Source organism: Emydura macquarii, unplaced genomic scaffold (genome assembly GCF_026122565.2).
Source record: "Emydura macquarii macquarii isolate MOO-44397 ecotype Brisbane River unplaced genomic scaffold, CSIRO-AGI_Emac_v2 contig_3511, whole genome shotgun sequence".
NCBI lineage: Eukaryota > Metazoa > Chordata > Testudines > Chelidae > Emydura > Emydura macquarii.
The window spans coordinates 484,695-499,085 of NW_027133648.1; the positions used below are offsets into that span (position 1 = coordinate 484,695).

General features: G+C 71.3%; 1 protein-coding gene across 3 annotated transcripts in view; it reads left to right on the forward strand.

Moving 5' to 3' along the window:
- SLC4A2 (solute carrier family 4 member 2) overlaps window positions 1-14,143 on the forward strand; it is a 46,730-nt gene extending 32,587 nt beyond the window's left edge. For 2 of the 3 annotated variants that reach the window (XM_067535704.1, XM_067535705.1), the window contains 21 exons: window positions 2,733-2,895; window positions 3,059-3,276; window positions 3,382-3,506; window positions 3,672-3,880; window positions 4,482-4,618; window positions 4,955-5,135; window positions 5,354-5,489; window positions 5,995-6,175; window positions 7,513-7,627; window positions 7,848-8,032; window positions 8,394-8,619; window positions 8,714-8,929; window positions 9,141-9,289; window positions 9,724-9,918; window positions 10,106-10,339; window positions 10,493-10,582; window positions 11,503-11,669; window positions 11,902-12,155; window positions 12,658-12,827; window positions 13,086-13,259; window positions 13,543-14,143. In XM_067535704.1, the coding sequence (XP_067391805.1) occupies window positions 2,733-2,895; window positions 3,059-3,276; window positions 3,382-3,506; window positions 3,672-3,880; window positions 4,482-4,618; window positions 4,955-5,135; window positions 5,354-5,489; window positions 5,995-6,175; window positions 7,513-7,627; window positions 7,848-8,032; window positions 8,394-8,619; window positions 8,714-8,929; window positions 9,141-9,289; window positions 9,724-9,918; window positions 10,106-10,339; window positions 10,493-10,582; window positions 11,503-11,669; window positions 11,902-12,155; window positions 12,658-12,827; window positions 13,086-13,259; window positions 13,543-13,623 (3,606 nt within the window). In that variant the 3' untranslated portion in view covers window positions 13,624-14,143. The remainder of the gene's footprint in view (window positions 1-2,732; window positions 2,896-3,058; window positions 3,277-3,381; window positions 3,507-3,671; window positions 3,881-4,481; window positions 4,619-4,954; window positions 5,136-5,353; window positions 5,490-5,994; window positions 6,176-7,512; window positions 7,628-7,847; window positions 8,033-8,393; window positions 8,620-8,713; window positions 8,930-9,140; window positions 9,290-9,723; window positions 9,919-10,105; window positions 10,340-10,492; window positions 10,583-11,502; window positions 11,670-11,901; window positions 12,156-12,657; window positions 12,828-13,085; window positions 13,260-13,542) is intronic. The other variant, XM_067535706.1, reaches the window with a different exon arrangement.
- The last annotated feature ends 248 nt before the right edge of the window (window positions 14,144-14,391 follow it).

The following is a 14,391-nucleotide window of genomic DNA, read 5'->3' on the forward strand; positions in this document are numbered from 1 at the left end:
GGGTACAGGGCTGTGTGCTGGGGGTAGCAGGGGGTACAGGGTGGTAGGGGGCAGCGGGGGGCCCGGCGCCTGGTGCGACAGGGGGTGTAGGCCTCACCGTGCTGCCTGGGCAGGAGCGTTCCCTGGGCGCCAGCCGGGCAGCACGTGGGGTCCGAGCTGTGGGGAGCGAAGGAGTCTCCGTGCTGGGGACCTTCCCGGCCCCCCAGAATCGTCCAGCCCCAGCCGCCTCCACTCAGCTCCGTGAGGCCAGGGTCTCCCGGCCTGGCGCTGGGGCTGCCCCTTCTCCCCCGGCACTGGGTGTGACGAGCTGTTCGGCGCTTGCCGGGAGCTCCCCGGCGGTCCCGGGGCCGGCGCCGGCTCGTGGCTCTGTCCCTCGCCGTGCCCCAGCCATGCCCCGGCACTGCCCTCGGAGCCGATGATCGTGGCGGGTTAACCATTAACCCCAGCCCTGCCGCCCTCTCCCATTGCCGAGCAACGGCCCGCACGTGAGGCGGGACTGGGCCTGTGCCGCGGCCTCTGCCCCTTCCTGCCACCTGCTCCGGCGGCCCGGCGGCCATGGACTTCCTGCTGGGCGGCCAGGTAGGCGGCGCCGGTCCGGGCGTGGGCCAGGGGGGCTGCCAGCCTCCGTCCCGAGAGCAGGCGGGAACGGGCCCACGCCGGCTGGGGGGGCTCCGCACACCCCGGGGCGGGGTGGGAGGCTGGGGGGCAATGGGGCGAGGTGGGACAGCAGGTGGGGATGTGGGGCAGGGCTGGCGGAGGTCGGGGGTCGCGGCGGGGCCTGGGGGGCTGCAGACGGACAGGCCCAGCCATAGTCCTGGTGTCGGTGCCCCCCCACAGCACCGAGGTGGCTGCGGTGTCAGGCCGGGGGGGGCTGTGCTGGGTGGGGAGCTGGGGGTCTGGCTTCCTCCTGCAGCCTCAGAGAGCAAGGTTGGGGGCAGCCCCCCCCTCCGTAGCCCGCTCTGGGAGGGGCCAGGCCCCTGGGAAGCTTCCATTGCCCTGCCCAGCCTGCCTCCCGCCAGCACCCGCTGCAGGTTCCTGGGCCCGGGGGGCAGGACCCACTGGGTGCCTCCCCCCTTGGCCAGTGCTAGTGCCACATCTCAGGATAAGGGGGGGCCTGAATCCCCCCCCCCCACAGCACAGCACCCTGGGGAGAAATTGGGACCCCCCACACACAGCATCCTGGGGGAAAAGGGGGGGCCACCCCCCCCCACAGCACCCCTGGGGAAAAAGGGAGACCTGCCCCCCACAGCACCCTGGGGAGAGGAGGGCCACCCCCCAACAGCACCCTGGGGAGAAAGGGGGACCCCCCCACAACATCCTGGGGAGAAAGGGGGGCCACCCCCCACAGCACCCCTGGGGAAAAAGGGAGACCTGCCTCCCACAGCACCCTGGGGAGAAGGGGGGGCCTGCGGCCACACAGCACCCTGGAGAAAGGGGGGGCCACCCCCCACAGCACCCCTGGAGAAAAAGGGGGACCTGCCCCCCAACACCCTGGGAGAGGGGGCCATGCCCCACAGCACCTCTGAGGAAAGGGGGACCCATCCCCCCACAGCACCCTGGGGAGAGGGGGCTCCCGGCAGTGGGGGGCTCTGGGGGCCGGTGCCAGGGTGAGCGTGGGACTGACGGCGAGATGCTCCCGGCTGTGGCGCAGAGGGCACCTTGGTCCAGGCGTCTGCTGGCGCTGTCTGTGGCTGGGCCGGCCCCGGCGCGGGGAGCCTCCGTCAATATTTGGAGTGGCACGGAGGGAAGGAGCCGCCTGCCGCCTCCTGCCGCTCTGGTCCCGCCCGCGGCCGTGACCTTCCCGGGTCGGAGGGAGCCCAATAAATCCCAGCCCAGGCTGCCGCGCCGGCGGGGCAGGAGCAGCGCAGCTCGGGCGCCCGGTCCCCGCGCTGCCATGGCCCAGGTGGGAGCGGAGCAGGGGGCGCAGGGAGCCGGTGCCGTGCAGCCACCCCCCCATCCGGCTCCTCCCCGGCAGGGAGTGCGGCGGGGGGGGCTGGAGGCTGGGGGCTGGGCTCCGTCGCCGGGGGGAGAAGAGGGGAGATGAGACGCCGGCTCCGTCGATGCGGGGAGTTGGGGGGGAGCTGAGATGCCGGCTCCGGTGCCGGGGGGTTGCTGCCCCCCGAGGAACCAGGACCTGCCCTGCTAGGGCAGGCTGAGCAAGGAGCACCGCTGCACCCCCAGGCCTGCTGCCCCGGCACTGCTGCCCCAGTGCCCAGCGCTGAGCTGGGGCGGGGGGTCAGTGGGGGGCACTGGGCTGCAGGGGCTGGGTCCCAAGGGGGGCACTGGGTTGCGGGGGGAGGGGGGACAGAGGCCGGGGGGGGGGGTGCTGGGCTGCGAGGGTGGGGATGTGGGGGGCGCTGGGCTGCAGGGGCCCGGCAGGGGGTGCTGGCCCTAGGAAGGGGGTGTGGTTGTGATGGGGGGGTCCTGTGGGGGGGCGCAGCCCGTCGCTCCCTGGGGCTGCAGTGCCGGGGGGGCTGGGCTGCAGGGATGGGGGCCCGGTGGAGGGTGCTGTGCTGAGCTGCGGGGGTCAGCTGGGGCGGGGGCCCGGCGGGGGGCATTGGTCTGCGGTGGCGGAGGCCTGGTGGGGGTGCTGGGCTGTGGGGCGGGGGCCTGGTGGGGGATGCTGGCCCTCAGTCAGCGCAGGCCCCGGGAAGGGGGTGGTCGCGATGGGGGGGGGTCCCGTGGGGGCGCTGCGGTGCCGGGGGGGCGCTAACCCTCGTGTGCGTCGCCAGGCCGAGCCGGACGCCCTGGGCCCGGGCCCACCCGCGGTGGCGGAGGAGGAGACGGACCTGAACAAGGCGCTGGGCGTGGAGCGCTTCGAGGAGATCCTGCACGACTCGCACCCGCGCAACGGCGAGGAGGCCAGGCGCAGCTACAGCGAGGAGGATTTCGAGTGTGAGTGCGGGGGCGGGGCGGGGGCGGCCCCGTGCCAGGCGCGTGCGCTGCGGACGTGCCCAGCTGGCCCGCGTCTCGCGGGGCCACGTGGGGGAGCCGTGGGGCTGGGCCACGCGTGGGCGAGGCGGGCAGGGCCGGCACCCATGGCCGCTCTTCCTCCCAGATCACCGCCAGTCGTCCCACCACATCCACCACCCGCTGTCCACGCACCTGCCCCCCGAGGCCCGCAGGAAGAAGGGGGCGCAGAAGAAGGGCAAGAAGTGGCGCCGGGCGCCGGTGGCGGGGGAGACGCCCACCATTGAGGAGGCTGAGGAGGATGAAGATGACGCCTGTGACACGGAGCCCGAGCGGTCGGGCGAGGAGCTGCCCGGGGAGGTGCAGGTAGGGGGCTGGGCGGGGCAGCCCAAGTGCTGGGGGGCGCAGCTGGGGCAGCGGGAGGGGGGCAGCCCCGCTGCCGCCGAGGCCCCAAGCCGTGTCCCTTCTCAGTTCTTCTTGCAGGAGGATGAAGCTGTGGAGCACCACGCAGAGGAGCCCGCGCCCCTCGTGTCTCTGCTCAGCTGCCCTGTGGAGCTGGGGGGGGCTGCCGTGGCTAAGGACCCCCAGGGGGCCGGGTGAGTGAGCGTCTGGGGCCTGGGCTGCCCCACCTGGGGGCACAGGAGTGGGGCTGGCAGGGATCTTGGCAGAGGGGTGCCTGGGAACTGGGGCAGCACTGCCCCACGGCGAAGGGCGTCAGGGCCCAGCCAGTGGCCCCTGCCCTGAGGCAGCTCCTGTTCCAGCCCCAGGGCCGAGGATCCCGGTGCGGAGGCGCCCAGCTCCCCGGGCCGCCCCCTGGCCAAGTCCCAGCCGGGGCATCGCAGCTACAACCTGAACGAGCGGCGCCGCATCGGCAGCATGACGGGCGTGGAGCAGGCCCAGTACCCGACGGTGCCCACGGACGAATCGGAGGCCCAGACGCTGGCCTCGGCCGACCTGGACTACATGAAGAGTGAGCGCCGCGGGCCCTGGCCGGGAGGAGAGGGCGTGGGCTGCGGCTGGGCCGTGCGCAGGGGGCAGCATCGAGGCGCCCGCTGTGCAGGGCAGGGCCTGTCTGTCCCCGGCACGGGGCAGCCTGCTCCGGCACATGCGGACACAAACGAGCCGTAGAGACCCGAACCCCGCGGGTTGCATGTGACCTGTCTCTCTGGGGGGCCCCGAGTGGAGGGGCCGGCGGATGCCGCGGGGGCCCCCACTACCAGGCACTCGCCCAGCTGTGACAGCCCCTCTGGCGGGTCCCCCAGAACCGCTGCGCAGACTCCCCGTGCAGCTGCCCACCCCTCTCACTCGCCCGGCACAGCCCAGACGGGCACCTCGGCGCCACGGCCTCCCGCTCGCTGCCTGGCCGTTGCCCCTGCAGGTGGTGGGGAGGGGCCCGGGGCCGGCCCGACCGCTGGGGCGGGCATAGCTCAGTCCCAGCCCGGCTGGGTGCTGCCCGGGTGTGTCATGCTACGTGCCTGTCTCCTGGGCCAGCGGGCGGAGAAGCTGCAGCTGAGAAACGCTGCCGGTTTCCTGCCAGGCCGGGCTCAGCGCCTCCGCTCGTCTCCCCGCAGGTCACAGGTTCGAGGACGTGCCTGGCGTGCGACGGCACCTGGTCCGCAAAAGCACCAAGGGCCAAATCGTGCACGTTAGCAAAGATCACACGGAGCCGAGCGCCCGGCACAGAAAGCATGACCGGCAGCCGCACGAGGTGACCGGGGCTGGGGGCCGTGGGCCAGGCTCAGGGGAGGGAGGGCTCATGGGGGGCCAGGTCTGGGGATGGGGTCCCTGGGGAACAGCCTGGGGGATGGGAGGTCAGGGGGGGCAGAACGTGGGGGATGGAGGGCCATGGGCAGGGTCTCTGGGGGCCCCGGGGGCAGGATCTGAATGATGCTGGTTCACGGGGGCAGGGTTTGGAGGGAGGAAGGACTGGGGGCTGGAGCCCCGGGGCCAGGGTCTGGCAGCCGTAGGAGGTGACCAGCACTGGGCTCCCCCAGCCCCACATCTGGCCCCCCTGAGCCGTGCCGCCCTCGCCCTGTGCCGGCAGGTCTTCGTGGAGCTGAACGAGCTGGTGGTGGACAAGAACCAGGAGCTGCAGTGGAAGGAGACGGCGCGCTGGATCAAGTTTGAGGAAGACGTGGAGGAGGAGACGGATCGCTGGGGCAAGCCCCACGTGGCTTCGCTGAGCTTCCGCAGCCTGCTGGAGCTGCGCAAGACCCTCTCCCATGGTAGGTGGGTGGGGCACAGCCCGCCCTGCCCCACGGCCGGGGGCAGGAGGCTCCAGCAGAGCCTGGGCGCGGCTGGCGGGGTTCCCGGCAGAGGGGCTCCCGTAGAAGTGTGTGTGTGTGTGGGGGGGTCCTGGCAGCGCCCAGGTGCGGCTCAGGGCTGTTGGGTTGAAGGGGGCAGGCCCTCTTGGCCTCACCCCACAGCCCTTGGCTCTCCCCAGGGGCCGTGCTCCTGGGCCTGGACCAGAAGACGCTGCCGGGGGTGGCGCACCAGGTGGTGGAGCAGATGATCATCTCGGACCAGATCCGGGCCGAGGACCGCGCCAACGTGCTGAGGGCGCTGCTTCTGAAGCACAGGTGAGCTGGGCCGCCCGCGCCAGCCGGGGAACAGCCCCCAGCTCTGTGTGTGGCCCTCCCCAGCGGGGGCACGGTTCGTTCTCCGGGGCCTGGGGGCGGGAGCTGTCCTGACAGACCCGGCGCCCCGGGAGGACGCGGGGTCTAGAGCCAAGTCCCCAGGGCCGCCTGGCTCTCCCACTGGCCCTGTGCTGGGTGCAGGCTGCGGAGCCTCACTCGGCAGCACTGCCCCGCCCCAGTGGGGAGCAGCCCCATGCCAGCTCTGAGAGCAGCTCCCGGGGCAGGCTGCAGAGCCCAGGGGGCCCTGTGGGGCCTGGCCCCAGCTGCACGGGCTGCTTGCCGGGTTCGAGGGGGGTGGGGACAGGGCTGTGCTAGCTAAACGCTCCGGGCAGACGCCACGTCCAGTGTGCAGCGTGCTGGCCGGCCGGAGGGCGGAGAGCGGCATGCTGGGGTTCCTGGTCTCTGGGGCACGCAGGCGGCAAACCTTTCCCGTGGGTTGGTCCCGCAGCCACCCGAGCGACGAGAAGGATTTCTTCCCCCGCAACATCTCGGCCGGCAGCCTGGGCTCCCTGCTGGTGCACCACCATAGCGCCAACCACGTGTGCGAGGGCGGCGAGCCCACCGTCACCGAGCCCCTCATGGGCCCCCGCGCCGCCGAGAACGAGACCAAGGTCGAGGTGGAGCGGGAGGTGAGCAGGGCCCCCTTCCCGAGCCCCCCCGCCCCGGGGCCCCCGCACCTCTTCCTGAGTCCCCCCGGGCCCCTTTCACCCTTCCTGAGCCACTCAGCATGCCCCCATGGCGCCTTGTCTCCTTTCCTGAATGGTGTCAGACTGGAGAGCGGTAAATAGCGGGTCCCCGGACCTGTCCTGGGACCAGGGCTGCTAAACAGGTGAGGTAGGTGTGCAGTGACACAGAACCACGCAGGATAGATACGCCCAGAGCGGCTGCGAAGCGTTGCAGAGGGTCGCCAGACTGGGCGACTGGGCAGCGAAAGGGCAGGTGAAAGTTACCGTTGATACACGCGAAGTGCTGCACGTTGGCAAACAGAATCCTGGCTCTGCAGCTAAACCGACGGGTCTGACCTGGCCGTTACCAGCCAAGAGAGAGCTCGGAGTCAGGGCAGACAGCTCCGAAAACAGCCACTCAGTGGGCAGCAGCTGGCAAACACGCTACCAGGCTGCTGGGAATGCTTAGCACAGGGCGAGAGAACAAGACAGAAACTCTCAGATGGCCTCTGTAAATCCGTGGTGCGCCCGCACCCTGAACACTGCCTGCAGATCTGGGCGCCCATCTCAGCACAGACACACTGGAACTGGAAAAGGGCAACAGACATGAGGAGGGGCACGGAGCAGCCTCCGTCTGAGCAGAGATGATTAACTTTCAGCTTGGAAAAGAGCCGACTAAGGGCTGTGAAAGCAGGACAGGTGAGGACAGAGTGAACAGGGACGTGGCATTTACCCCTTCACGTAACACGAGAACCTGGGGTCACCCGATGAACTCGGCAGGTTTAAAACAAACACACGGAAGCTGCTTCACCCAAGGCACAGTCAATCTGTGGAACTCCTTGCCAGGGGACGTGGTGAAGGCCAAGACTGTAGCTGGGTTCCTGGGGGAGAGGTCCGTCAGTGGCTGGTAGCCAGCACGGTCGGGGGACAAGCCCGTGTCCTGGTGTCCCTAACCCTCCGCCTGCCTGGGGCTGGGCGTGGCCGACGGGGCTGGACCACTCGAGAATTGCCCTGCTCGCTTCACTCCCTCGGACACACCTGCCACTGGCCACTGGGCAGACGGGGCTCGATGGCCCCTTGGGCTGACCCAGTGTGGCCGTGCTGATGTTCTTAACCACCCAGCCCCCGGAGTCCCTGTGTCTCCCAGGACCCCCTGTCCCCGGTCCTGCCCCCAGACCTCACGCCTGAGCCCCCGTCACGGCGCCGGGTTCTGCCCGGGACACCTGGGCCCTTTGCTCGTTGGCTCGGCTCCTGCCCCGCGGCCGCGCGTTCACCCGCTGCGCCCTGTCCCTGCCACACAGAGGGAGAGTCTGACCCCGCTGCCGCCCGCCGGCATCTCGCGGTCCAAGTCGAAGCATGAGCTGAAGCTGCTGGAGAAGATCCCGGACAATGCGGAGGCCACAGTGGTGCTTGTGGGTAAGATGGGGGCGGGGGCAGGGGCAGGCTTGGCTGCCGAGGGGGGCACGTAGCGGCGCTGACCGTGGCGGCTGGTGGGGGGAGGCGGCTGCGTGGCCTTGGCGGCGAGGCCCTGCTGTGGGGAGGGGTCCTGCTCTGCGCCCCCGCCGGGGCGAGGCAGAAGGCAGAGCCCCGGGCGCTGCGTGGCGCGGGGGTAGCGCTGAGCCAGGCCTCTCCGCAGGCTGCGTGGAGTTCCTGGACCATCCCACCATGGCCTTCGTGCGGCTCCAGGAGGCCGTGGAGCTGGACTCGGTGCTGGAGGTGCCCATCCCGGTCCGCTTCCTCTTCGTGCTGCTGGGGCCCAGCAGCGCCAACGTGGACTACCACGAGATCGGGCGCTCCATCTCCACCCTCATGTCCGACAAGGTCAGCGCTGCCCGGGCTCCCCCAGCCGCTGCCGGGCCACGGCCCCAGACCCCCCCTTGCCCTGGCTCCCGGGCCCCCTGGCCTGCCGCAGGCCCATCGCCCAGTCCCTCTCCTCACCCTCTGCCCATCCCCAGCCTGCCGCAGGCTCTGCCCTGTCCCCGGGCCGTGCCCCGCACCCCCATGGTGGCAGAGTGGGAGTGTGGGTCCCAGGGGCTCTCTGCCCCCCATCCTGGGGTTCCTCTGGGGGCTGCAAAGATGGGAGCCAGCCAGCCAGGGGACATGGGGCAGCTCCCCTGGCGCCCCACAGGCCGGCCACGTGTTGGGAGCCACGCTCTGACCCGGCCAGGTGTTCGCCCCGCAGCAATTCCACGAGGCGGCGTACCTGGCCGATGACCGGCACGACCTGCTCGGCGCCATCAACGAGTTCCTGGACTGCAGCGTGGTGCTGCCGCCCTCGGGGGTGCAGGGCGAGGAGCTGCTGCACAGCGTCGCCCACTTCCAGCGCCAGCTGCTGCAGAAGAGGGAGGAGCAGGAGCGCCGGCTGCTGCTGGGCGCGGCGCTGGAGCCCAAGTCGCCCGAGGAGAAAGGTGAGGGGCCAGGGCTGGGAGCCGGCGGGCGGCGCGAGGCGGGCTGGGCCGGGCAGTGCCGGGCGGGCGCCTCACTCTCTGTCTGTGCGAGCAGCGCTGCTGAAGCTGAAGGTGGCGGAGGGGGAGGACGAGGACGACCCCCTGCGGCGCACGGGCCGGCCCTTCGGGGGGCTCATCCGCGACGTGCGCCGGCGCTACCCCAAGTACCTGAGCGACTTCAGGGACAGCCTGGACTCCCAGTGCGTCGCCGCCGTCATCTTCATCTACTTCGCCGCCCTGTCGCCGGCCATCACCTTCGGGGGGCTGCTGGGTGAGACGCCGGGGGGCAGTGCCGCTGCCTGTCTAAGCGCGGAGCCCCGCCCTAGGGGACGGCTGGCCGCGGGTGGCGAGGGGATCCCGTGTAGCAGGGCATCAGTAGCGAAGGGGGCCGGGAGCCTGATGGGGAGCAGAGGCAGGGTCCCATTGGCGGGGGTCGCGGGAGGGGGCCCGTCTCTGGCGCTGAGCCCACGTCCCACCTGCAGGGGAGAAGACCCAGGACCTGATCGGGGTGTCGGAGCTGATCATCTCCACCGCGCTGCAGGGCGTCATCTTCTGCCTGCTGGGTGCCCAGCCCCTGCTCGTCATCGGCTTCTCCGGGCCCCTGCTTGTCTTCGAAGAAGCCTTTTTCACAGTGAGTTCAGGACCCCTGGCCGGGGCCACGAGCCCCCGCCTCCCCCTACACCCCCCCCGCACCCTACACCTCCAGGATGCCAACCTCCCCCACGGCCCCCGGAGCTCTGTGAGACTTTCACGAACCCAAGCAGCCCCCCCGTGTCCCTACACCCCCAGCAACCTCCAGAGCCCCAGATCCGTCGGGAGCCTTGGAGGACCCCAGCGTGCAGGGCAGCGGCTGGGCGGGGGCCGGGGCTGGGGGGGGTTGCACTGGCCTCTGGCATCCCTGTGATCCCCCGGTGCATGTGTCCGGGAGCGGTGCCCTTTCCTGGGCTTCCTGCCAGCCCCAGAGACCCTGCCTCCCCTGCCCTGCCCCTCCGCCCCTGGACTGGAGCGCCAGAGGGCCCCTGCCTGTGGGCCTCGGCTGGCTCCTCTGACGGCTGCACCCTGCAGTTCTGTACGACCAACGGGCTGGAGTACCTGGTGGGGCGCGTGTGGATCGGCTTCTGGCTCATCCTGCTGGTGCTGGTGATGGTGGCCTTTGAGGGCAGCATCTTGGTGCGCTTCGTGTCCCGCTTCACCCAGGAGATCTTCGCCTTCCTCATCTCCCTCATCTTCATCTACGAGACCTTCTCCAAGCTGGCCAAGGTGGGACCCCGGGCGGCTGAGCCTAGCCAGCCACGGGCTGGGAGTGTCAGTATCGGATGCTGGGGTGGCAAGCGTGGGAGACCCTGCTGGCTGGAGGGGGCGGGGTGGGGTGGGGGGCCGTGCTGGCTGGAGGGGGCGGGGTGTGGGGGGCTGTGGGCAGGATCTCAGGCCCCCCTGTCTCCGGCAGATCTTCCAGGAGCACCCCTTGCACGGCTGCGCGGGCGCGAACGGGACGGACGCGGTGGAGCCGGACGCCGGCAATGGCAGCACCGCCCTGGGGAACGGGACGTGGGGCCGGGCCGGGCCGGCGGTGACGGGGCAGCCCAACACGGCGCTGCTCTCGCTGGTGCTCATGGCCGGCACCTTCTTCATCGCCTTCTTCCTGCGCAAGTTCAAGAACAGCCGCTTCTTCCCGGGGCGGGTGCGTGAGCCGGGGCCAGCCGTGGCGGGGTCAGGGGAGGGGCTGGGCATGGGGGCAAGTCTGTGGGTGGGAGCAAGGGGCCGAGGTGGGGGCAGGGAGGGGGCAGGGTTGCGGGGGGCTGGCCTGGCTGGGCCCTGATCCTGCTGTCCGCAGATCCGGCGGGTGATCGGGGACTTCGGGGTGCCCATCGCCATCCTCGTCATGGTGCTGGTGGATTTCAGCATCCAGGACACGTACACGCAGGTCAGTGGGGCCGTGCGGGGTGGGGGGCTGCAGCCCTGGGCCCCCAGGTCACGGACCCACAGGCTGTGCTGTGCCTTGGCCTGTAGAGAGTCCCTGGGGGGAGTCCCTCGACGTGCCCCACATTTCCCCTCCACCCCCCGGGCAGGCCGCCCTGCCTCCGAGATGGAGCCCCTGGGCTCCAGCCCCCCCCCCCGATTCACCCCCCTGTGAGCTCTGCCCGGCGAGTGCCCCTGAGCCGGACCTGGGGGCAGTGCCCGCTCTGCAGCGCAGGACGCGACCCCCCAAGGTGGGCCCGGCACCAGGCACCTTCCCCCGGAGCAGGTTTGTCGGCCCCTGGCCTGGGCACGGCCCGGCCAGCTCTCCGCACGGCCCGGCTGCTGCCAGCCGCCTGGTCTCCTCTGTCCCCGGGAGAGCCCGGGTCCGCCAGCCCAGCCCCTCGGCTTCGTCCTCCCACACCGCCCAGCCGTGCCCCATGGCGCAGCCCCGCCTGCCCCTGCGGCGAGGGCTCCACGGCCCGGACAGGCCCAGCCACTCCGGGGTGCCAACGCCAGCCCAGAGCTGCTGGGCCTAGGGAGATGGGGAGCTCGTCCCCCACAGCCACGGGGACGGAGCCCAAGAGCCGTTCCCACCAGCCCCATGGTCGTCCCAGCCTGCAACCACAACCCCACGCCTGCTGCCCCGTCCCCTGCCCCCGCCTCCCCTGCCCCCTCATGCCTGCTCCCCATCTGCCTGCCCCCCTCACACCTGCTGTTCCTCCATCCCTGCCCCCCATACCTGCTCCCCATCTGCCCCATCCCCCCATCCCTGCTCCCATCTCCAGCACCCCCCCATCCCTTCCCCAGCCCCCGTTTCCCCCAGGGCCCAGTTTGGGTCCCCCCAAGTTGGGGTCTCACTGCCCCCCCCCATTTTTCTCTCCCCAGAAGCTCAGTGTTCCCAGTGGCTTCTCAGTGACGGCCCCAGAGAAGAGGGGCTGGGTCATCAACCCCCTGGGCGAGGTCAGCCCCTTCCCTATCTGGATGATGGTGGCCAGCGTCCTCCCGGCCATCCTCGTCTTCATCCTCATCTTCATGGAGACCCAGATCACCACGTGAGCAGAGCCGCCCGCGGGGCTGGGACGCGAGACCGGAGCAGGGCTCGGCCAGAGGCCCTGGGCTGGGGGGGCTGTGGTTGGGGGAGCCCCTGGGTTGGGGGGGGGGGGGGGCCGTTGGGCGATGAGGGGGCCATGGGGGTTCGTGTGACGGGAGGATGGGAGGCCGTGGGGCTGTGGGGGAGGGGGAGCCGTGGGGGAGTCAGTGAGATCCCGGCGACCCCCTGCGCAGGCTGATCATCAGCAAGAAGGAGCGCATGCTGCAGAAGGGCTCCGGCTTCCACCTGGACCTGCTGCTCATCGTGGCCATGGGGGGCTTCTTCGCCCTCTTCGGGCTGCCCTGGCTGGCGGCCGCCACCGTGCGCTCGGTCACGCACGCCAACGCCCTGACCGTCATGAGCAAGGCCGTGGCGCCCGGTGACAAGCCCAAGATCCAGGAGGTGAAGGAGCAGCGCGTCACGGGGCTGCTGGTGGCCGTGCTCGTGGGTGAGTCCTGCCGGCCGCCCGCGCCCAGCCCAGCGCTGGGCTCCAGCGCTCCCACGGGGCGGGCAGGCAGCAGCCTGGGGTCGGGTGCGTTGAGGGACGGGGGGGGTCGTGTGGGGTGACATGAGCCGTGAGGGGACGTGTCACCGACCCGCAGGATCGGGGCTGAGCACCCGGCTTTGGGACGGTCTCTGGGGGGCGGGGGGGACCCGCACTGGGCCAGACCCTGGGGTCCCGCTCTTCCTCCAGCGTGAGCCACGCGGCCTCACTCCCCTCGGGCTGGACCTCTGGGCCCGCAGCCCCCAGAGATGGACCCCGGGGGAGACGGGCCCAGCCCCAGGGAGCAGCCCCACCGCCAGCGTCTGCAGGGCACGCGGCCAGCGCGGGCTCCAGCCGGGCTCTTGGCTGACGGGCACCCGGACGTGGGCCCTGGCGCTCTGCAGTGGCCACGCTGGGTGGGGCCAGCTCCCCAGGGCTCAGTGGTCCTCCCCCCCCCCCCCCCCAGGCCTGTCCATCGTCATCGGGGACCTGCTGCGGCACATCCCCCTGGCCGTGCTCTTCGGCATCTTCCTCTACATGGGCGTCACCTCGCTGAGCGGGATCCAGTTCTCCGCCCGCCTGCACCTGCTGCTCATGCCCCCCAAGCACCACCCTGACCGCCCCTACGTCAAGAAGGTCAGTGGGGGGGGGTGCGCTGGGGGGGGGGGGCAGGGCACTGGACCGGGTGCTGGGGGGGGGGGAATGGAGCCAGCAGTGGGGATCTGGAGGGGGCGGGGCGCTGGGGCAGCACTGGGAGTGGGGGGGGGGGGGCGGGAGGGAAATGAAGACAGCAGTGGGGCTCTGGGGGGCAGAGGCAGGGCGGGGATGCTGGGGGAGGGCAGGGGGGCCCTTCTGCGCAGGGCCCGGGCACTAACCCCCCGGGGCTCCCGCCAGGTGCGCACCCTGCGGATGCACCTCTTCACCGGCCTGCAGCTGGCGTGCCTGGCCGTGCTCTGGGCCGTCATGTCCACGGCAGCCTCCCTGGCCTTCCCCTTCATCCTCATCCTCACCGTGCCGCTCCGCATGTGCCTGCTGACCCGCATCTTCGCCGAGCGCGAGCTGAAGTGTGTAAGTAGCGGCCGGGCCCAGGGGCTGGGCTGGGGGGGGGGCGGTGCCCCTGGGGTGCCCCTGCCAGGCCAGACACCCCCTCAGACACCAGCCTCACCCCGCCTGGGGCGCCTGGCCGTGCCCCATCTGCGGCTCGCTGGGGTGTGCTGCGGGGGGCGGTGGGGGATTGGGGAGACATGCCCCGGGCACAGGCACATGGGGCAGCAGCAGGAGCTGTTGGGGGGAGGGGAGGACTCCCCCACTCCCTGCCCACCCGTCCGGGTTTGCTTCTGTCCCTCCCCAGCTGGACGCGGAGGAGGCTGAGCCGGTCTTGGACGAGCGGGAAGGCGTGGACGAGTACAACGAGATGCCGATGCCCGTGTGACCGGCGGCAGGGCTGCGGGGGGCGCCAGGCTCCCTGCCGTGGCACCAGGCACTCCGGCTGCTTCGCCCGGACCGGCGCCGGCTCCGCTGCCGTGGCTCCGGGAAGGGCTGGGTGCTGCTGCAGATGACGGGCACCCAGCCCCCACCCAGGGCCTTGGCCACAGCAGGCAGGACGCTCACCGCAGCCGCGGCCACCCAGGGCCACAAGCCCCGTCCAAAGAAGCCGTTCAGCATCCTGCTGCCCTCCCTGGGCAGGGCCTGGCGCCACGGGCTGGTGGGAGCATCTGGGCCTTGCCCCGGCCCCCTCCACTGCCATCCTACCTGCATCACACACACCAGCTGACGCAGCGTCCCTGCACCCGGTGCTGGGGGGAGAGGGGGCTACAAGAACTGACCTCCCTGCCCCACAGCAGCCCTCCAGCGCCGGCTCCTGGGTGCCCCCAGACAATCAGCTGTTTCCTAAATTGGATGGTGTTTATTTAAGATGATAATTTAACTGTCAATAAACAGCTTTCTAAGGAGTGTGGGGCTGGCTGCGGGGGTGGGGGGCACAGCTGCAGCGGTGTGGGGCTGGCTCCAGAGGTGGGGGGCACAGCTGCAGGGGTGTATAACAGCAGGATTGGGGCTGGGGGGGGGCACCATCTCAGTGGCCAGCATCTTGGGAGCTGGGCTCGTGCCAGCAGCTGCTGCTCCGGCGGGCGCCAGGCCAGGCGGGTGAACCTTTGTGCCCACGGCTGTGCTGGCTTGGTGCGGGCTGGGACAGGCAGGA